General features: G+C 45.0%; 1 protein-coding gene and 1 long non-coding RNA gene across 4 annotated transcripts in view; both read right to left on the reverse strand.

Moving 5' to 3' along the window:
• Positions 1–22500, reverse strand: part of LOC129859789 (fibronectin type III domain-containing protein 3B-like) — a 157031-nt gene that overhangs the window by 48802 nt on the left and 85729 nt on the right. For all 3 annotated transcript variants that reach the window (XM_055929906.1, XM_055929908.1, XM_055929909.1), the window contains 7 exons: positions 22409–22500; positions 7663–7722; positions 7412–7553; positions 6776–6829; positions 4433–4557; positions 2283–2457; positions 2044–2130 (listed from right to left, as the gene is read on the reverse strand). The exon at positions 22409–22500 is cut by the window's right edge and continues 54 nt beyond it. In XM_055929906.1, the coding sequence (XP_055785881.1) occupies positions 2044–2130; positions 2283–2457; positions 4433–4557; positions 6776–6829; positions 7412–7553; positions 7663–7722; positions 22409–22500 (735 nt within the window). The remainder of the gene's footprint in view (positions 1–2043; positions 2131–2282; positions 2458–4432; positions 4558–6775; positions 6830–7411; positions 7554–7662; positions 7723–22408) is intronic.
• Positions 7733–22400, reverse strand: LOC129859790 (uncharacterized). The gene is made up of 3 exons (XR_008760209.1): positions 13820–22400; positions 12867–13614; positions 7733–12355 (listed from the first exon to the last, which is right to left on the reverse strand). It is a non-coding gene; the product is annotated as an uncharacterized LOC129859790 (long non-coding RNA).

Raw genomic sequence — 22500 nt, forward strand, 5'->3', positions numbered from 1 at the left:
GATTTTTTTATTAATAGATTTGAGATGTTTATAAAAAATGAGTTTCTTTGCAAAACACTATACTATACGATACGTTTAGCTGGAATGGAATGTTGGTATCCTGAATATATGTGTGGTTGTCTCACCTAGCTGACGTAAGATGAATGGACTTACTGTAAGTCTCTCTGGATGAGAGCATCTGCTTAATGACTCAAATGGAAATGTTTTACATACAGATCTCATAAAAATACCATCAGAATAATAATATTCACGTCACAAATCATTTCTACAGTTCTCTATACCAATAAAACATGTTATTTATTACATTGGACAGTGTAAAACCCTAGCAGTACTACTTACTTCTCCGAGAGGGAGACGGATATTAAGCATTAAGCAAAAAACATGACTATTTGTCTCTCTGAAATGAAACCACCAAGTCATAGATTTGAAACAAATACATGTCTGTCATTGAACAAACCTACGCCATGAAACAAAACACCAATCTTTTTCATCATTTCTTGAAACAATAAACAATAAATAAACAATAAAAGCTAATTTACCAACATTTCTGAAAATTAATATATAGCTTTTTGGAATAAAACTCTTCATGTGTGTTCACCATTTTGTTTGTGATGATTTGTCCCATGCAGACAGATTAAACACACACGCATGAAGCTACACAAATATGCTGCATACACGTGCACACACACGCACACGCACACACACACACACTGCTCTGTCCAGGTCACTCTCTCTCTGTCTAGGTCACTCTCTCTCTGTCTAGGTCACTCTCTCTCTGTCTAAGTCACTCTCTCTCTGTCTAAGTCACTCTCTTTCTGTCTAGGTCACTCTCTCTCTGTCTAGGTCATTCTCTCTCTCTGTCTAGGTCATTCTCTCTCTCTGTCTAGGTCACTCTCTCTCTGTCTAGGTCACTCTCTCTCTGTCTAGGTCACTCTCTCTCTGTCTAGGTCACTCTCTCTCTGTCTAGGTCATTCTCTCTCTCTGTCTAGGTCATTCTCTCTCTCTGTCTAGGTCATTCTCTCTCTCTGTCTAGGTCACTCTCTCTCTGTCTAGGTCACTCTCTCTCTGTCTAGGTCACTCTCTCTCTGTCTAGGTCAATCTCTCTGTCTAGGTCATTCTCTCTCTCTGTCTAGGTCACTCTCTCTCTGTCTAGGTCACTCTCTCTCTGTCTAGGTCACTCTCTCTCTGTCTAGGTCACTCTCTCTCTGTCTAAGTCACTCTCTCTCTGTCTAGGTCACTCTCTCTCTGTCTAGGTCATTCTCTCTCTCTGTCTAGGTCACTCTCTCTCTGTCTAGGTCACTCTCTCTCTGTCTAGGTCACTCTCTCTCTCTGTCTAGGTCATTCTCTCTCTGGCTAGGTCACTCTCTCTCTGTCTAGGTCACTCTCTCTCTGTCTAGGTCACTCTCTCTCTGTATAGGTCACTCTCTCTCTGTATAGGTCACTCTCTCTCTGTATAGGTCACTCTCTCTCTGTCTAGGTCACTCTCTCGCTCTCACTTTTCTCTTTAGGACATTGTGTTTTTCAAATGAAAACCTTCAACAAAGCACAGATACACTTATAGCAGTATTTTGCTGGTGTTCATTTAAGCAATAAGGCCCGAGGAGGTGTGGTATATTGCCAATACACCCCGGCTAGGGGATGTTCTTACGCATGACGCAACGCAGAGTGCCTGGAGACAGCCCTTAGCCATGGTATATTGGCCATATTCCACAAACCCCTGAAGTGACGTATTGTTATTATAAACTGGCTACCAACGTAATTAGAGCAGTATAACCCATGGTATACAGTCTGATATACCACGGCTGTCAGCCAACCAGCATTCAGGGCTCGAACGGACCAGTTTATAACTAGCAGTAAATTGCAGGTATTTCTAGAGGACAGACTGACAGTGGTTGTATGGCTGCTAAACGCTGACAGATTGTGTAGTGCGACACCAATCACTGTGTCTTTCTAGCAGAAAACAAGCCTTTGCCGTTTCCACGGTAACACACAATCAGACGCCATTTCGCCACCATAAAACCTCAGAGACAGACACACTCTTACCCTGAATTTGTACTGTGAGCTCCTCTTCAGGCCTTGCACTGTGGAGGTTAGGTTGTCTCCAGTGTACTTTGGATGAAAGTCTGTTCCCTGGAAGGTCAAACGTTCTCAGTTAACCTTTAAACGGACGTTTTGCTGTGTGTGTGTGTGTGTGTGTGTGTGTGTGTGTGTGTGTGTGTGTGTGTGTGTGTGTGTGTGTGTGTGTGTGTGTGTGTGTGTGTGTGTGTGTGTGTGTGACTCACGGTATTGTCCTCCTGGATCTCGAGTGTGTATGTGATTAGTTCCTCGTTGGCGCTGCCCTCGGGACGGCCCCACTCCAGGGTGACCCAGGAGACGCCCGCCCGCAGCAGCCGCGGTGCCAGGGGGCAGGAGGGCAGCGTACCTGTAGTGTAGAATACAACCTCCCCACTGAAACCACTGTGGAGGGAGGGAGGGAGGGAGGGAGGGAGGGAGGGAGGGAGGGAGGGAGGGAGGGAGCAGAAGACATGAGTTTAGACACACACAAAGCACAGCTCATGTCTATTATCTCTTCTGCATCATTCTTTCTCTCTTTCCATCTCCCTCCATCTCTCCCTCCATTAACTCCCTCCATCTCCCTCCTCTTTTCTGTCACTGGAACGACCGGCCCCCGCAGGGGAATCTGCCCCCGCGGCAACGATGCGAGAACAAGAGGAGCGAGGAAACAAGAAAATAGAGACTCATTCAGAGAGATAAGACCAGACAACTAACCTCAACACAGATATACATCAACCAGACAACTAACCTCAACACAGATATACATCAACCAGACAACTAACCTCAACACAGATATACATCAACCAGACAACTAGCCTCAACACAGATATACATCAACCAGACAACTAACCTCAACACAGATATACATCAACCAGACAACTAACCTCAACACAGATATACATCAACCAGACAACTAACCTCAACACAGATATACATCAACCAGACAACTAGCCTCAACACAGATATACATCAACCAGACAACTAGCCTCAACACAGATATACATCAACCAGACAACTAACCTCAACACAGATATACATCAACCAGACAACTAACCTCAACACAGATATACATCAACCAGACAACTAACCTCGACACAGATATACATCAACCAGACAACTAACCTCGACACAGATATACATCAACCAGACAACTAACCTCAACACAGCTATACATCAACCAGACAACTAACCTCAACACAGATATACATCAACCTGACAACTAGCCTCAACACAGATATACATCAACCAGACAACTAACCTCAACACAGATATACATCAACCAGACAACTAGCCTCAACACAGATATACATCAACCAGACAACTAACCTCAACACAGATATACATCAACCAGACAACTAGCCTCAACACAGATATACATCAACCAGACAACTAGCCTCAACACAGATATACATCAACCAGACAACTAACCTCAACACAGATATACATCAACCAGACAACTAACCTCAACACAGATATACATCAACCAGACAACTAGCCTCAACACAGATATACATCAACCAGACAACTAGCCTCAACACAGATATACATCAACCAGACAACTAACCTCAACACAGATATACATCAACCAGACAACTAACCTCAACACAGATATACATCAACCAGACAACTAACCTCAACACAGATATACATCAACCAGACAACTAACCTCAACACAGATATACATCAACCAGACAACTAACCTCAACACAGATATACATCAACCAGACAACTAACCTCAACACAGATATACATCAACCAGACAACTAACCTCAACACAGATATACATCAACCAGACAACTAGCCTCAACACAGATATACATCAACCAGACAACTAACCTCAACACAGATATACATCAACCAGACAACTAACCTCAACACAGATATACATCAACCAGACAACTAACCTCAACACAGATATACATCAACCAGACAACTAACCTCAACACAGATATACATCAACCAGACATGTCATTCTCTATAGATAGAGAACGACATAGAGATTGATAGAGACATAGAAAGATATAGAGGAGGATAGACACTGGGAGAGGGAAAGCCAAAGATGTCACCTACCTTGTGCAATATAGTGTTATGCCATGCATATGTAGTGCTATTACACCCATACCTGGTGCCTATGTAGTGTTATAGCATGTGTATGTATTATTATAACACCTACCTGGTGCATATGTAGTGTTATGGCATGTGTATGTAGCATTATAACACATACCTGGTGCCTATGTAGTGTTATGGCATGTGTATGTAGCATTATAACACATACCTGGTGCCTATGTAGTGTTATGTCATGTGTATGTAGTGTTATAACACCTACCTGGTGCCTATGTCGTGTTATGTCATGTGTATGTAGTGTTATAACACCTACCTGGTGCCTATGTCGTTGTGTGCAGCCACTCTGAAGGTGTAGCCCACAGCAGGACACAGTCTGGTCAGCTTACAGTGTCTCTGGCTCCCAAAGTAACATTCTCTAAATACACTGTTCTTCTTTCCCTACGGAGGAGAGGGGGATGAGAGGGGAGGAGGAGGGAGAGAGATCAGACTAGACTGCAACAATAATAATAATAATGACAACAGTAATATCATTTATTTGTCCGGCGCTGTTCTGGAAAGCCAAGGTCAAACCAACTTGATATCATGATGTAATAATACAGATCTAGAATAGAGACATATGAAGACTGACTTTCATAGTCATTTAGAGAGAGCGGAGAGAGAGAAAGGGGAGAGAGGACAGAGGGAGAGAGGACAGAGAGAGAGGGGAGAGAGGACAGAGAGAGAGAGAGGGGACAGAGAGAGAGGACAGAGAGAGAAAGGGGAGAGAGGACAGAGAGAGAGGGGAGAGAGGACAGAGAGAGAAGAGAGAGAAAGGGGAGAGAGGAGAGAGAGAGGAGAGAGAGAGGACAGAGAGAGAGGGGAGAGAGAGGAGAGAGAGAAAGAGGAGAGAGGACAGAGAGAGAGGAGAGAGAGAGGATAGAGAGAAAGGGGAGAGAGGACAGAGAGAGAGGGGAGAGAGGACAGAGAGAGAGGGGAGAGAAAGGAGAGAGAGAAAGAGGAGAGAGGACAGAGAGAGAGAGGACAGAGAGAGAGAGGAGAGGACAGAGAGAGGGAAGAGAGAGGAGAGAGGACAGAGAGAGAGGGGAGAGAGAGGGGAGAGACGACAGAGAGAGAGGGGAGAGAGAGGACAGAGAGAGAGGGGAGAGAGAGGAGAGAGGACAGAGAGAGGACAGAGAGAGAGAGGACAGAGAGAGAGAGGAGAGGACAGAGAGAGGGAAGAGAGAGGAGAGAGGACAGAGAGAGAGGGGAGAGAGAGGGGAGAGACGACAGAGAGAGAGGGGAGAGAGAGGACAGAGAGAGAGGGGAGAGAGAGGAGAGAGGACAGAGAGAGGACAGAGAGAGAGGGGAGAGAGGAGAGAGAGAAAGAGGAGAGAGGAAAGAGAGAGGAGAGAGAGAAAGGGGAGAGAGGACAGAGAAAGGGGAGAGAGGAGAGAGAGAAAGAGGAGCGAGAGGAGAGAGAAGGGAGAGAGAGAGGAGAGAGGACAGAGAGAGGGGAGAGAGGAGAGAGAGAAGAGAGAGAGGGGAGAGAGGGGAGAGAGGATAGAGAGAGAGGGGAGAGAGGAGAGAGAGAAAGGGCGGAGAGGACAGAGAAAGAGAGGAGAGAGAGGACAGAGAGGACAGAGAGAGAGGGGAGCGAGGACAGAGAGAGAGAGAGGAGAGAGAGGATAGAGAGAGAGGGGAGAGAGAGGAGAGAGAGAAAGGGGAAAGAGGACAGAGAGAGAGGGGAGAGAGGACAGAGAGAGGGGAGAGAAGACAGAGAGAGAGGGAAGAGAGAGGAGAGAGAGAAAGGGGAGAGAGTATAGAGAGAGAGGGGAGAGAGGGCAGAGAGAGAGGACAGAGAGAGGAGAGAGAAAGGGGAAAGAGGACAGAGAGAGAGGGGAGAGAGGGGAAAGAGAGAGGGGAGAGAGGAGAGAGAGAAAGGGGAGAGAGGACAGAGAGAGAGGGGAGAGAGAGGGGAGATAGAGGGGAGAGAGAAAGGGGAGAGAGGACTGAGAGAAAGGGGAGAGAGGACAGAGAGAGAGGGGAGAGAGGGAGGGGAGAGAGAGAAGAGAAAGGGGAGAAAGGACAGAGAGAGAGAGGAGAGAGAGGACAGAGAGAGAGGGGAGAGAGGACAGAGAGAGCGGACGGAGAGAGAGGGGAGAGAGAAAGGGGAGAGAGGATGGAGAGAGAGGGGAGAGAGGACAGAGAGAGGACAGAGAGAGAGGACGGAGAGAGAGGGGAGAGAGGACAGAGAGAGAGGGGAGAGAGGACAGAGAGAGAGGGGAGAGAGGACAGAGAGAGGGGAGAGAGGACAGAGAGAGGGGAGAGGACAGAGAGAGAGAGGAGAGAGTATAGAGAGAGAGAGAGGGGAGAGAGGAGACAGAGAAAGGGGAGAGAGGACAGAGAGAGGGGAGAGGACAAAGAGAGAGAGGAGAGAGAGGGGAGAGAGGACAAAGTGAGAGGAGAGAGGAGACAGAGAAAGGGGAGAGAGGACAGAGAGAGAGGGGAGAGAGAGGAGAGAAAGGGGAGAGGACAGAGAGAGAGGGGAGAGAGAGGAGAGAGAAGGGAGAGAGAGAGAGGAGAGAGGACAGAGAGAGAGGGGAGAGAGAAGAGAGAGAGATTTTATGTACATTGGAAAAAGATGGTATATTATCCAATAGGAGTGTGTGTGTGGTACCTCGTCCCACTCCAGAAGGTAGTTTGTGATTTTGGATCCGTTGTCGATCGGAGGCTGGCGAAAGGAGAGAAGAATAAATAGGGCTGTCTGGAGTGTGTGTGTGTGTGTGTGTGTGTGTGTGTGTGTGTGTGTGTGTGTGTGTGTGTGTGTGTGTGTGTGTGTGTGTGTGTGTGTGTGTGTGTGTGTGTGTGTGTGTGTGCGTGATGAGGAGAGGAGGATGAACTGGGGATGTCACAGAGAGGAAATAGCCTGTGTGTTTTCATTAGTGTGACCTCATATCCTGTCTGAGTGAGTGATGTCACTCTCCACGCCGCCCTTACGCCGTGACAGAACCCAAGACAGAATATCACCAACAGGTCTATCGATATAGAGGTGAGGATGAGAGTGCAATCTATCCTGACCAACCAGCTCTCAGAATGACATGGAGAAGGACTGGACAGAATGTCATAAACACCAGGAAGCAGATCTTCCCTGAAAGCAAAATAAAACTCTGATTCTCTGCCCTCGTCCCAGAAGTGTGCACTCATTCACTCGCCCTGATGGATCTAAAATAGACTGGATGGGAGGGAATGAGTGAACACTTTTGGTACAAGCGTAAACAATCGGAACGTCCAATGAAAGGAACTAAAAGTGTACCTTCCACTGCAGTGTGAGGGTGCTCTTGGTGCGGTGAGACAGTTTGGGGGGGAAGGGCAGGTCAGGGGGGCAGGTGTGTGTTGTGAACGACCCGGTCTCCGAACACACACCCCTCAAGTTAGAGTTACACACCGCGCTGACTCTGAAACACACACACACACACAAAACATGAATAATCTCATTTATTAACACAATAGTAAAGAAGAGGTGAAAAAGTGTGTGTGTTGCTGACGGAAGGTGTGTGTTCTTACCGTACGTGGTAGTCTGAAGCTGGCCTCAGGTCTTTTAGATGACACTCCAACTCCCCTCCACTACACACACACACACACACACACACACACACACACACACACACACACACACACACACACACACACACACACACACACACACACACACACACACACACACACAGAGACATGTTATTTACACTTGAGATGAAAGTGAGATGTTTATGTTTGCGTCAGTTGTTCTTCCAAAGTCTGGAACGTTCATACACACCTGCTAGTCAGGATCAGAGTTAGGTGTGTTTTACCTGCTAGTCAGAATCAGAGTTAGGTGTGTTTTACCTGCTAGTCAGCATCAGAGTTAGGTGTGTTTGACCTGCTAGTCAGGATCAGAGTTAGGTGTGTTTTACCTGCTAGTCAGAATCAGAGTTAGGTGTGTTTTACCTGCAAGTCAGGATCAGAGTTAGGTGTGTTTTACCTGCTAGTCAGGATCAGAGTTAGGTGTGTTTTACCTGCTAGTCAGGATCAGAGTTAGGTGTGTTTTACCTGCTAGTCAGGATCAGAGTTAGGTGTGTTTTACCTGCTAGTCAGAATCAGAGTTAGGTGTGTTTTACCTGCTAGTCAGGATCAGAGTTAGGTGTGTTTTACCTGCTAGTCAGGATCAGAGTTAGGTGTGTTTTACCTGCTAGCCAGGATCAGAGTTAGGTGTGTTTTACCTACTAGTTAGGATCAGAGTTAGGTGTGTTTTACCTGCTAGTCAGGATCAGAGTTAGGTGTGTTTTACCTGCTAGTCAGGGTCAGAGTTAGGTGTGTTTTACCTGCTAGTCAGGGTCAGAGTTAGGTGTGTTTTACCTGCTAGTCAGGGTCAGAGTTAGGTGTGTTTTACCTGCTAGTCAGGGTCAGAGTTAGGTGTGTTTTACCTGCTAGTCAGGGTCAGAGTTAGGTGTGTTTTACCTGCTAGTCAGGATCAGAGTTAGGTGTGTTTTACCTGCTAGTCAGGATCAGAGTTAGGTGTGTTTTACCTGCTAGTCAGCATCAGAGTTAGGTGTGTTTTACCTGTTAGTCAGGATCAGAGTTAGGTGTGTTTTACCTGCTAGTGAGGATCAGAGTTAGGTGTGTTTTACCTGCTAGTCAGGATCAGGAGTTAGGTGTGTTTTACCTACTAGCCAGGATCAGAGGTAGGTGTGTTTTACCTGCTAGTCAGGATCAGAGTTAGGTGTGTTTTACCTACTAGTTAGGAGTGTTTTACCTGCTAGTCAGGATCAGAGTTAGGTGTGTTTTACCTGCTAGTCAGGGTCAGAGTTAGGTGTGTTTTACCTGCTAGTCAGGGTCAGAGTTAGGTGTGTTTTACCTGCTAGTCAGGGTCAGAGTTAGGTGTGTTTTACCTGCTAGTCAGGGTCAGAGTTAGGTGTGTTTTACCTGCTAGTCAGGATCAGAGTTAGGTGTGTTTTACCTGCTAGTCAGGATCAGAGTTAGGTGTGTTTTACCTGCTAGTCAGCATCAGAGTTAGGTGTGTTTTACCTGTTAGTCAGGATCAGAGTTAGGTGTGTTTTACCTGCTAGTGAGGATCAGAGTTAGGTGTGTTTTACCTGCTAGTCAGGATCAGGAGTTAGGTGTGTTTTACCTACTAGCCAGGATCAGAGTTAGGTGTGTTTTACCTACTAGCCAGGATCAGAGGTAGGTGTGTTTTACCTGCTAGTCAGGGTCAGAGTTAGGTGTGTTTTACCTGTTAGTCAGGATCAGAGTTAGGTGTGTTTTACCTGCTAGTGAGGATCAGAGTTAGGTGTGTTTTACCTGCTAGTCAGGATCAGGAGTTAGGTGTGTTTTACCTACTAGCCAGGATCAGAGTTAGGTGTGTTTTACCTACTAGCCAGGATCAGAGGTAGGTGTGTTTTACCTGCTAGTCAGGATCAGAGTTAGGTGTGTTTTACCTACTAGCCAGGATCAGAGGTAGGTGTGTTTTACCTGCTAGTCAGCATCAGAGTTAGGTGTGTTTTACCTGCTAGTCAGCATCAGAGTTAGGTGTGTTTTACCTGCTAGTCAGGATCAGAGTTAGGTGTGTTTTACCTGCTAGTCAGAATCAGAGTTAGGTGTGTTTTACCTGCTAGTCAGGATCAGAGTTAGGTGTGTTTTACCTGCTAGTCAGGATCAGAGTTAGGTGTGTTTTACCTGCTAGTCAGGATCAGAGTTAGGTGTGTTTTACCTGCTAGTCAGGATCAGAGTTAGGTGTGTTTTACCTGCTAGTCAGGATCAGAGTTAGGTGTGTTTTACCTGCTAGCCAGGATCAGAGTTAGGTGTGTTTTACCTACTAGTTAGGAGTGTTTTACCTGCTAGTCAGGATCAGAGTTAGGTGTGTTTTACCTGCTAGTCAGGGTCAGAGTTAGGTGTGTTTTACCTGCTAGTCAGGGTCAGAGTTAGGTGTGTTTTACCTGCTAGTCAGGGTCAGAGTTAGGTGTGTTTTACCTGCTAGTCAGGGTCAGAGTTAGGTGTGTTTTACCTGCTAGTCAGGATCAGAGTTAGGTGTGTTTTACCTGCTAGTCAGGATCAGAGTTAGGTGTGTTTTACCTGCTAGTCAGCATCAGAGTTAGGTGTGTTTTACCTGTTAGTCAGGATCAGAGTTAGGTGTGTTTTACCTGCTAGTGAGGATCAGAGTTAGGTGTGTTTTACCTGCTAGTCAGGATCAGGAGTTAGGTGTGTTTTACCTACTAGCCAGGATCAGAGTTAGGTGTGTTTTACCTACTAGCCAGGATCAGAGGTAGGTGTGTTTTACCTGCTAGTCAGGGTCAGAGTTAGGTGTGTTTTACCTGTTAGTCAGGATCAGAGTTAGGTGTGTTTTACCTGCTAGTGAGGATCAGAGTTAGGTGTGTTTTACCTGCTAGTCAGGATCAGGAGTTAGGTGTGTTTTACCTACTAGCCAGGATCAGAGTTAGGTGTGTTTTACCTACTAGCCAGGATCAGAGGTAGGTGTGTTTTACCTGCTAGTCAGGATCAGAGTTAGGTGTGTTTTACCTACTAGCCAGGATCAGAGGTAGGTGTGTTTTACCTGCTAGTAAGAATTCAGTGTTAGGTGTGTTTTACCTGCTAGTCAGGATCAGAGTTAGGTGTGTTTTACCTGCTAGTCGGGATCAGTGTTAGGTGTGTTGTACCTGCTAGTCAGGATCAGAGGTAGGTGTGTTGTACCTGCTAGTAAGGATTCAGAGTTAGATGTGTTTTACCTGCTAGTCAGGATCAGAGTTAGGTGTGTTGTACCTGCTAGTCAGGATCAGAGTTAGGTGTGTTTTACCTGCTAGTCAGGATCAGAGTTAGGTGTGTTTTACCTGCTAGTCAGGATCAGTGTTAGATGTGTTTTACCTGCTAGTCAGGATTCAGTGTTAGGTGTGTTTTACTTGCTATTTAGGATCGGAGTTACAGTGGGGAGAACACTGCCGATTTTGCAGGTTTTCCTACTTACAAAGCATGTAGAGGTCTGTAATTTTTATCATAGGTACACTTCAACTGTGAGAGACGGAATCTAATCTAAAGAGTTAGGTGTGTTTTACCTGCTAGTCAGGATCAGTGTTAGGTGTGTTGTACCTGCTAGCCAGGATCAGAGTTAGGTGTGTTTTACCTGCTAGTCAGGATCAGAGTTAGGTGTGTTTTACCTGCTAGCCAGGATCAGAGTTAGGTGTGTTTTACCTACTAGTTAGGATCAGAGTTAGGTGTGTTTTACCTGCTAGTCAGGATCAGAGTTAGGTGTGTTTTACCTGCTAGTCAGGGTCAGAGTTAGGTGTGTTTTACCTGCTAGTCAGGGTCAGAGTTAGGTGTGTTTTACCTGCTAGTCAGGGTCAGAGTTAGGTGTGTTTTACCTGCTAGTCAGGGTCAGAGTTAGGTGTGTTTTACCTGCTAGTCAGGGTCAGAGTTAGGTGTGTTTTACCTGCTAGTCAGGATCAGAGTTAGGTGTGTTTTACCTGCTAGTCAGGATCAGAGTTAGGTGTGTTTTACCTGCTAGTCAGCATCAGAGTTAGGTGTGTTTTACCTGCTAGTCAGGATCAGAGTTAGGTGTGTTTTACCTGCTAGTCAGAATCAGAGTTAGGTGTGTTTTACCTGCTAGTCAGGATCAGAGTTAGGTGTGTTTTACCTGCTAGTCAGCATCAGAGTTAGGTGTGTTTTACCTGCTAGTCAGAATCAGAGTTAGGTGTGTTTTACCTGCTAGTCAGCATCAGAGTTAGGTGTGTTTTACCTGCTAGTCAGGATCAGAGTTAGGTGTGTTTTACCTGCTAGTCAGAATCAGAGTTAGGTGTGTTTTACCTGCTAGTCAGGATCAGAGTTAGGTGTGTTTTACCTGCTAGTCAGGATCAGAGTTAGGTGTGTTTTACCTGCTAGTCAGGATCAGAGTTAGGTGTGTTTTACCTGCTAGCCAGGATCAGAGTTAGGTGTGTTTTACCTACTAGTTAGGAGTGTTTTACCTGCTAGTCAGGATCAGAGTTAGGTGTGTTTTACCTGCTAGTCAGGGTCAGAGTTAGGTGTGTTTTACCTGCTAGTCAGGGTCAGAGTTAGGTGTGTTTTACCTGCTAGTCAGGGTCAGAGTTAGGTGTGTTTTACCTGCTAGTCAGGGTCAGAGTTAGGTGTGTTTTACCTGCTAGTCAGGATCAGAGTTAGGTGTGTTTTACCTGCTAGTCAGGATCAGAGTTAGGTGTGTTTTACCTGCTAGTCAGCATCAGAGTTAGGTGTGTTTTACCTGTTAGTCAGGATCAGAGTTAGGTGTGTTTTACCTGCTAGTGAGGATCAGAGTTAGGTGTGTTTTACCTGCTAGTCAGGATCAGGAGTTAGGTGTGTTTTACCTACTAGCCAGGATCAGAGTTAGGTGTGTTTTACCTACTAGCCAGGATCAGAGGTAGGTGTGTTTTACCTGCTAGTCAGGATCAGAGTTAGGTGTGTTTTACCTACTAGCCAGGATCAGAGTAAGGTGTGTTTTACCTGCTAGTCAGGGTCAGAGTTAGGTGTGTTTTACCTGCTAGTCAGGGTCAGAGTAAGGTGTGTTTTACCTGCTAGTCAGGGTCAGAGTTAGGTGTGTTTTACCTGCTAGTCAGGGTCAGAGTTAGGTGTGTTTTACCTGCTAGTCAGGGTCAGAGTTAGGTGTGTTTTACCTGCTAGTCAGGATCAGAGTTAGGTGTGTTTTACCTGCTAGTCAGGATCAGAGTTAGGTGTGTTTTACCTGCTAGTCAGCATCAGAGTTAGGTGTGTTTGACCTGCTAGTCAGGATCAGAGTTAGGTGTGTTTTACCTGCTAGTCAGAATCAGAGTTAGGTGTGTTTTACCTGCAAGTCAGGATCAGAGTTAGGTGTGTTTTACCTGCTAGTCAGGATCAGAGTTAGGTGTGTTTTACCTGCTAGTCAGGATCAGTGTTAGGTGTGTTGTACCTGCTAGCCAGGATCAGAGTTAGGTGTGTTTTACCTGCTAGTCAGGATCAGAGTTAGGTGTGTTTTACCTTCTAGCCAGGATCAGAGTTAGGTGTGTTTTACCTACTAGTTAGGATCAGAGTTAGGTGTGTTTTACCTGCTAGTCAGGATCAGAGTTAGGTGTGTTTTACCTGCTAGTCAGGGTCAGAGTTAGGTGTGTTTTACCTGCTAGTCAGGGTCAGAGTTAGGTGTGTTTTACCTGCTAGTCAGGGTCAGAGTTAGGTGTGTTTTACCTGCTAGTCAGGGTCAGAGTTAGGTGTGATTTACCTGCTAGTCAGGATCAGAGTTAGGTGTGTTTTACCTGCTAGTCAGGATCAGAGTTAGGTGTGTTTTACCTGCTAGTCAGCATCAGAGTTAGGTGTGTTTTACCTGCTAGTCAGGATCAGAGTTAGGTGTGTTTTACCTGCTAGTCAGAATCAGAGTTAGGTGTGTTTTACCTGCTAGTCAGGATCAGAGTTAGGTGTGTTTTACCTGCTAGTCAGGATCAGAGTTAGGTGTGTTTTACCTGCTAGTCAGAATCAGAGTTAGGTGTGTTTTACCTGCTAGTCAGCATCAGAGTTAGGTGTGTTTTACCTACTAGCCAGGATCAGAGTTAGGTGTGTTTTACCTACTAGCCAGGATCAGAGGTAGGTGTGTTTTACCTGCTAGTCAGGATCAGAGTTAGGTGTGTTTTACCTACTAGCCAGGATCAGAGGTAGGTGTGTTTTACCTGCTGGTAAGGATTCAGAGTTAGATGTGTTTTACCTGCTAGTCAGGATCAGAGTTAGGTGTGTTGTACCTGCTAGTCAGGATCAGAGTTAGGTGTGTTTTACCTGCTAGTCAGGATCAGAGTTAGGTGTGTTTTACCTGCTAGTCAGGATCAGTGTTAGATGTGTTTTACCTGCTAGTCACGATTCAGTGTTAGGTGTGTTTTACTTGCTATTTAGGATCGGAGTTACAGTGGGGAGAACACTGCCGATTTTGCAGGTTTTCCTACTTACAAAGCATGTAGAGGTCTGTAATTTTTATCATAGGTACACTTCAACTGTGAGAGACGGAATCTAATCTAAAGAGTTAGGTGTGTTTTACCTGCTAGTCAGGATCAGTGTTAGGTGTGTTGTACCTGCTAGCCAGGATCAGAGTTAGGTGTGTTTTACCTGCTAGTCAGGATCAGAGTTAGGTGTGTTTTACCTGCTAGCCAGGATCAGAGTTAGGTGTGTTTTACCTACTAGTTAGGATCAGAGTTAGGTGTGTTTTACCTGCTAGTCAGGATCAGAGTTAGGTGTGTTTTACCTGCTAGTCAGGGTCAGAGTTAGGTGTGTTTTACCTGCTAGTCAGGGTCAGAGTTAGGTGTGTTTTACCTGCTAGTCAGGGTCAGAGTTAGGTGTGTTTTACCTGCTAGTCAGGGTCAGAGTTAGGTGTGTTTTACCTGCTAGTCAGGATCAGAGTTAGGTGTGTTTTACCTGCTAGTCAGGATCAGAGTTAGGTGTGTTTTACCTGCTAGTCAGGATCAGAGTTAGGTGTGTTTTACCTGCTAGCCAGGATCAGAGTTAGGTGTGTTTTACCTACTAGTTAGGAGTGTTTTACCTGCTAATCAGGATCAGAGTTAGGTGTGTTTTACCTGCTAGTCAGGGTCAGAGTTAGGTGTGTTTTACCTGCTAGTCAGGGTCAGAGTTAGGTGTGTTATACCTGCTAGTCAGGGTCAGAGTTAGGTGTGTTTTACCTGCTAGTCAGGGTCAGAGTTAGGTGTGTTTTACCTGCTAGTCAGGATCAGAGTTAGGTGTGTTTTACCTGCTAGTCAGGATCAGAGTTAGGTGTGTTTTACCTGCTAGTCAGCATCAGAGTTAGGTGTGTTTTACCTGTTAGTCAGGATCAGAGTTAGGTGTGTTTTACCTGCTAGTGAGGATCAGAGTTAGGTGTGTTTTACCTGCTAGTCAGGATCAGGAGTTAGGTGTGTTTTACCTACTAGCCAGGATCAGAGTTAGGTGTGTTTTACCTGCTAGTCAGGATCAGAGTTAGGTGTGTTTTACCTACTAGCCAGGATCAGAGGTAGGTGTGTTTTACCTGCTAGTAAGAATTCAGTGTTAGGTGTGTTTTACCTGCTAGTCAGGATCAGAGTTAGGTGTGTTTTACCTACTAGCCAGGATCAGAGGTAGGTGTGTTTTACCTGCTAGTAAGAATTCAGTGTTAGGTGTGTTTTACCTGCTAGTCAGGATCAGAGTTAGGTGTGTTTTACCTGCTAGTCAGGATCAGTGTTAGGTGTGTTGTACCTGCTAGTCAGGATCAGAGTTAGGTGTGTTGTACCTGCTAGTAAGGATTCAGAGTTAGATGTGTTTTACCTGCTAGTCAGGATCAGAGTTAGGTGTGTTGTACCTGCTAGTCAGGATCAGAGTTAGGTGTGTTTTACCTGCTAGTCAGGATCAGAGTTAGGTGTGTTTTACCTGCTAGTCAGGATCAGTGTTAGATGTGTTTTACCTGCTAGTCAGGATTCAGTGTTAGGTGTGTTTTACTTGCTATTTAGGATCGGAGTTACAGTGGGGAGAACACTGCCGATTTTGCAGGTTTTCCTACTTACAAAGCATGTAGAGGTCTGTAATTTTTATCATAGGTACACTTCAACTGTGAGAGACGGAATCTAATCTAAAGAGTTAGGTGTGTTTTACCTGCTAGTCAGGATCAGTGTTAGGTGTGTTGTACCTGCTAGTCAGGATCAGAGTTAGGTGTGTTGTACCTGCTAGTAAGGATTCAGAGTTAGATGTGTTTTACCTGCTAGTCAGGATCAGAGTTAGGTGTGTTGTACCTGCTAGTCAGGATCAGAGTTAGGTGTGTTTTACCTGCTAGTCAGAATCAGAGTTAGGTGTGTTTTACCTGCTAGTCAGGATCAGAGTTAGGTGTGTTTTACCTGCTAGTCAGAATCAGAGTTAGGTGTGTTTTACCTGCTAGTCAGGATCAGAGTTAGGTGTGTTTTACCTGCTAGTCAGGATCAGAGTTAGGTGTGTTTTACCTGCTAGTCAGGATCAGAGTTAGGTGTGTTTTACCTGCTAGTCAGGATCAGAGTTAGGTGTGTTTTACCTGCTAGTCAGAATCAGAGTTAGGTGTGTTTTACCTGCTAGTCAGGATTCAGTGTTAGGTGTGTTTTACTTGCTATTTAGGATCGGAGTTACAGTGGGGAGAACACTGCCGATTTTGCAGGTTTTCCTACTTACAAAGCATGTAGAGGTCTGTAATTTTTATCATAGGTACACTTCAACTGTGAGAGACGGAATCTAATCTAAAGAGTTAGGTGTGTTTTACCTGCTAGTCAGGATCAGAGTTAGGTGTGTTTTACCTGCTAGTCAGGGTCAGAGTTAGGTGTGTTTTACCTGCTAGTCAGGGTCAGAGTTAGGTGTGTTTTACCTGCTAGTCAGGATCAGAGTTAGGTGTGTTTTACCTGCTAGTCAGGATCAGAGTTAGGTGTGTTTTACCTGCTAGTCAGCATCAGAGTTAGGTGTGTTTTACCTGCTAGTCAGGATCAGAGTTAGGTGTGTTTTACCTGCTAGTCAGAATCAGAGTTAGGTGTGTTTTACCTGCTAGTCAGGATCAGAGTTAGGTGTGTTTTACCTGCTAGTCAGGATCAGAGTTAGGTGTGTTTAACCTGCTAGTCAGAATCAGAGTTAGGTGTGTTTTACCTGCTAGTCAGCATCAGAGTTAGGTGTGTTTTACCTGCTAGTCAGGATCAGAGTTAGGTGTGTTTTACCTGCTAGTCAGAATCAGAGTTAGGTGTGTTTTACCTGCTAGTCAGGATCAGAGTTAGGTGTGTTTTACCTGCTAGTCAGGATCAGAGTTAGGTGTGTTTTACCTGCTAGTCAGGATCAGAGTTAGGTGTGTTTTACCTGCTAGTCAGGATCAGAGTTAGGTGTGTTTTACCTGCTAGTCAGAATCAGAGTTAGGTGTGTTTTACCTGCTAGTCAGGATCAGAGTTAGGTGTGTTTTACCTGCTAGTCAGGATCAGAGTTAGGTGTGATTTACCTGCTAGCCAGGATCAGAGTTAGGTGTGTTTTACCTACTAGTTAGGAGTGTTTTACCTGCTAGTCAGGATCAGAGTTAGGTGTGTTTTACCTGCTAGTCAGGGTCAGAGTTAGGTGTGTTTTACCTGCTAGTCAGGGTCAGAGTTAGGTGTGTTTTACCTGCTAGTCAGGGTCAGAGTTAGGTGTGTTTTACCTGCTAGTCAGGGTCAGAGTTAGGTGTGTTTTACCTGCTAGTCAGGATCAGAGTTAGGTGTGTTTTACCTGCTAGTCAGAATCAGAGTTAGGTGTGTTTTACCTGCTAGTCAGCATCAGAGTTAGGTGTGTTTTACCTGTTAGTCAGGATCAGAGTTAGGTGTGTTTTACCTGCTAGTGAGGATCAGAGTTAGGTGTGTTTTACCTGCTAGTCAGGATCAGGAGTTAGGTGTGTTTTACCTACTAGCCAGGATCAGAGTTAGGTGTGTTTTACCTACTAGCCAGGATCAGAGGTAGGTGTGTTTTACCTGCTAGTCAGGATCAGAGTTAGGTGTGTTTTACCTACTAGCCAGGATCAGAGGTAGGTGTGTTTTACCTGCTAGTAAGAATTCAGTGTTAGGTGTGTTTTACCTGCTAGTCAGGATCAGAGTTAGGTGTGTTTTACCTGCTAGTCAGGATCAGTGTTAGGTGTGTTGTACCTGCTAGTCAGGATCAGAGTTAGGTGTGTTGTACCTGCTAGTAAGGATTTAGAGTTAGATGTGTTTTACCTGCTAGTCAGGATCAGAGTTAGGTGTGTTGTACCTGCTAGTCAGGATCAGAGTTAGGTGTGTTTTACCTGCTAGTCAGGATCAGAGTTAGGTGTGTTTTACCTGCTAGTCAGGATCAGTGTTAGATGTGTTTTACCTGCTAGTCAGGATTCAGTGTTAGGTGTGTTTTACTTGCTATTTAGGATCGGAGTTACAGTGGGGAGAACACTGCCGATTTTGCAGGTTTTCCTACTTACAAAGCATGTAGAGGTCTGTAATTTTTATCATAGGTACACTTCAACTGTGAGAGACGGAATCTAATCTAAAGAGTTAGGTGTGTTTTACCTGCTAGTCAGGATCAGTGTTAGGTGTGTTGTACCTGCTAGTCAGGATCAGAGTTAGGTGTGTTGTACCTGCTAGTAAGGATTCAGAGTTAGATGTGTTTTACCTGCTAGTCAGGATCAGAGTTAGGTGTGTTGTACCTGCTAGTCAGGATCAGAGTTAGGTGTGTTTTACCTGCTAGTCAGAATCAGAGTTAGGTGTGTTTTACCTGCTAGTCAGGATCAGAGTTAGGTGTGTTTTACCTGCTAGTCAGAATCAGAGTTAGGTGTGTTTTACCTGCTAGTCAGGATCAGAGTTAGGTGTGTTTTACCTGCTAGTCAGGATCAGAGTTAGGTGTGTTTTACCTGCTAGTCAGGATCAGAGTTAGGTGTGTTTTACCTGCTAGTCAGGATCAGAGTTAGGTGTGTTTTACCTGCTAGTCAGAATCAGAGTTAGGTGTGTTTTACCTGCTAGTCAGGATCAGAGTTAGGTGTGTTGTACCTGCTAGTCAGGATCAGAGTTAGGTGTGTTTTACCTGCTAGTCAGGATCAGAGTTAGGTGTGTTTTACCTGCTAGTCAGGGTCAGAGTTAGGTGTGTTTTACCTGCTAGTCAGGGTCAGAGTTAGGTGTGTTTTACCTGCTAGTCAGGGTCAGAGTTAGGTGTGTTTTACCTGCTAGTCAGGGTCAGAGTTAGGTGTGTTTTACCTGCTAGTCAGGATCAGAGTTAGGTGTGTTTTACCTGCTAGTCAGGATCAGAGTTAGGTGTGTTTTACCTGCTAGTCAGCATCAGAGTTAGGTGTGTTTTACCTGTTAGTCAGAATCAGAGTTAGGTGTGTTTTACCTGCTAGTGAGGATCAGAGTTAGGTGTGTTTTACCTGCTAGTCAGGATCAGGAGTTAGGTGTGTTTTACCTACTAGCCAGGATCAGAGGTAGGTGTGTTTTACCTACTAGCCAGGATCAGAGGTAGGTGTGTTTTACCTGCTAGTAAGAATTCAGTGTTAGGTGTGTTTTACCTACTAGCCAGGATCAGAGTTAGGTGTGTTTTACCTACTAGCCAGGATCAGAGGTAGGTGTGTTTTACCTGCTAGTCAGGATCAGAGTTAGGTGTGTTTTACCTACTAGCCAGGATCAGAGGTAGGTGTGTTTTACCTGCTGGTAAGGATTCAGAGTTAGATGTGTTTTACCTGCTAGTCAGGATCAGAGTTAGGTGTGTTGTACCTGCTAGTCAGGATCAGAGTTAGGTGTGTTTTACCTGCTAGTCAGGATCAGAGTTAGGTGTGTTTTACCTGCTAGTCAGGATCAGTGTTAGATGTGTTTTACCTGCTAGTCACGATTCAGTGTTAGGTGTGTTTTACTTGCTATTTAGGATCGGAGTTACAGTGGGGAGAACACTGCCGATTTTGCAGGTTTTCCTACTTACAAAGCATGTAGAGGTCTGTAATTTTTATCATAGGTACACTTCAACTGTGAGAGACGGAATCTAATCTAAAGAGTTAGGTGTGTTTTACCTGCTAGTCAGGATCAGTGTTAGGTGTGTTGTACCTGCTAGCCAGGATCAGAGTTAGGTGTGTTTTACCTGCTAGTCAGGATCAGAGTTAGGTGTGTTTTACCTGCTAGCCAGGATCAGAGTTAGGTGTGTTTTACCTACTAGTTAGGATCAGAGTTAGGTGTGTTTTACCTGCTAGTCAGGATCAGAGTTAGGTGTGTTTTACCTGCTAGTCAGGGTCAGAGTTAGGTGTGTTTTACCTGCTAGTCAGGGTCAGAGTTAGGTGTGTTTTACCTGCTAGTCAGGGTCAGAGTTAGGTGTGTTTTACCTGCTAGTCAGGGTCAGAGTTAGGTGTGTTTTACCTGCTAGTCAGGATCAGAGTTAGGTGTGTTTTACCTGCTAGTCAGGATCAGAGTTAGGTGTGTTTTACCTGCTAGTCAGCATCAGAGTTAGGTGTGTTTTACCTGCTAGTCAGGATCAGAGTTAGGTGTGTTTTACCTGCTAGTCAGAATCAGAGTTAGGTGTGTTTTACCTGCTAGTCAGGATCAGAGTTAGGTGTGTTTTACCTGCTAGTCAGGATCAGAGTTAGGTGTGTTTTACCTGCTAGTCAGAATCAGAGTTAGGTGTGTTTTACCTGCTAGTCAGCATCAGAGTTAGGTGTGTTTTACCTGCTAGTCAGGATCAGAGTTAGGTGTGTTTTACCTGCTAGTCAGAATCAGAGTTAGGTGTGTTTTACCTGCTAGTCAGAATCAGAGTTAGGTGTGTTTTACCTGCTAGTCAGGATCAGAGTTAGGTGTGTTTTACCTGCTAGTCAGGATCAGAGTTAGGTGTGTTTTACCTGCTAGTCAGGATCAGAGTTAGGTGTGTTTTACCTGCTAGTCAGGATCAGAGTTAGGTGTGTTTTACCTGCTAGTCAGAATCAGAGTTAGGTGTGTTTTACCTGCTAGTCAGGATCAGAGTTAGGTGTGTTTTACCTGCTAGCCAGGATCAGAGTTAGGTGTGTTTTACCTACTAGTTAGGAGTGTTTTACCTGCTAGTCAGGATCAGAGTTAGGTGTGTTTTACCTGCTAGTCAGGGTCAGAGTTAGGTGTGTTTTACCTGCTAGTCAGGGTCAGAGTTAGGTGTGTTTTACCTGCTAGTCAGGGTCAGAGTTAGGTGTGTTTTACCTGCTAGTCAGGGTCAGAGTTAGGTGTGTTTTACCTGCTAGTCAGGATCAGAGTTAGGTGTGTTTTACCTGCTAGTCAGGATCAGAGTTAGGTGTGTTTTACCTGCTAGTCAGCATCAGAGTTAGGTGTGTTTTACCTGTTAGTCAGGATCAGAGTTAGGTGTGTTTTACCTGCTAGTGAGGATCAGAGTTAGGTGTGTTTTACCTGCTAGTCAGGATCAGGAGTTAGGTGTGTTTTACCTACTAGCCAGGATCAGAGTTAGGTGTGTTTTACCTACTAGCCAGGATCAGAGGTAGGTGTGTTTTACCTGCTAGTCAGGATCAGAGTTAGGTGTGTTTTACCTACTAGCCAGGATCAGAGGTAGGTGTGTTTTACCTGCTAGTAAGAATTCAGTGTTAGGTGTGTTTTACCTGCTAGTCAGGATCAGAGTTAGGTGTGTTTTACCTGCTAGTCAGGATCAGTGTTAGGTGTGTTGTACCTGCTAGTCAGGATCAGAGTTAGGTGTGTTGTACCTGCTAGTAAGGATTCAGAGTTAGATGTGTTTTACCTGCTAGTCAGGATCAGAGTTAGGTGTGTTGTACCTGCTAGTCAGGATCAGAGTTAGGTGTGTTTTACCTGCTAGTCAGGATCAGAGTTAGGTGTGTTTTACCTGCTAGTCAGGATCAGTGTTAGATGTGTTTTACCTGCTAGTCAGGATTCAGTGTTAGGTGTGTTTTACTTGCTATTTAGGATCGGAGTTACAGTGGGGAGAACACTGCCGATTTTGCAGGTTTTCCTACTTACAAAGCATGTAGAGGTCTGTAATTTTTATCATAGGTACACTTCAACTGTGAGAGACGGAATCTAATCTAAAGAGTTAGGTGTGTTTTACCTGCTAGTCAGGATCAGTGTTAGGTGTGTTGTACCTGCTAGTCAGGATCAGAGTTAGGTGTGTTGTACCTGCTAGTAAGGATTCAGAGTTAGATGTGTTTTACCTGCTAGTCAGGATCAGAGTTAGGTGTGTTGTACCTGCTAGTCAGGATCAGAGTTAGGTGTGTTTTACCTGCTAGTCAGAATCAGAGTTAGGTGTGTTTTACCTGCTAGTCAGGATCAGAGTTAGGTGTGTTTTACCTGCTAGTCAGAATCAGAGTTAGGTGTGTTTTACCTGCTAGTCAGGATCAGAGTTAGGTGTGTTTTACCTGCTAGTCAGGATCAGAGTTAGGTGTGTTTTACCTGCTAGTCAGGATCAGAGTTAGGTGTGTTTTACCTGCTAGTCAGGATCAGAGTTAGGTGTGTTTTACCTGCTAGTCAGAATCAGAGTTAGGTGTGTTTTACCTGCTAGTCAGGATCAGAGTTAGGTGTGTTTTACCTGCTAGTCAAGATCAGAGTTAGGTGTGTTTTACCTGCTAGTCAGGATCAGAGTTAGGTGTGTTTTACCTACTAGCCAGGATCAGAGTTAGATGTGTTTTACCTGCTAGTCAGGATCTGAGTTAGGTGTGTTTTACCTACTAGCCAGGATCAGAGATAGGTGTGTTTTACCTGCTAGTCAGGATTCAGAGTTAGGTGTGTTTTACCTGCTTGTCAGGATCATAGTTAGGTTTGTTTTACCTGCTAGCCAGGATCAAAGTTAGGTGTGTTTTACCTGCTAGTCAGGATCAGAATTGGGTATGTTTTACCTGTATATAAGTCTGTATTTGCCGTCCCGTCCCTTGTCGGACAGAGAGACCTCGTAGGTGAGCGACTGGCTGTTGCTGAACCGGTTCACCAG

The sequence above is a fragment of the Salvelinus fontinalis genome, chromosome 7 (assembly GCF_029448725.1).
Source record: "Salvelinus fontinalis isolate EN_2023a chromosome 7, ASM2944872v1, whole genome shotgun sequence".
NCBI classification, from domain to species: domain Eukaryota; kingdom Metazoa; phylum Chordata; class Actinopteri; order Salmoniformes; family Salmonidae; genus Salvelinus; species Salvelinus fontinalis.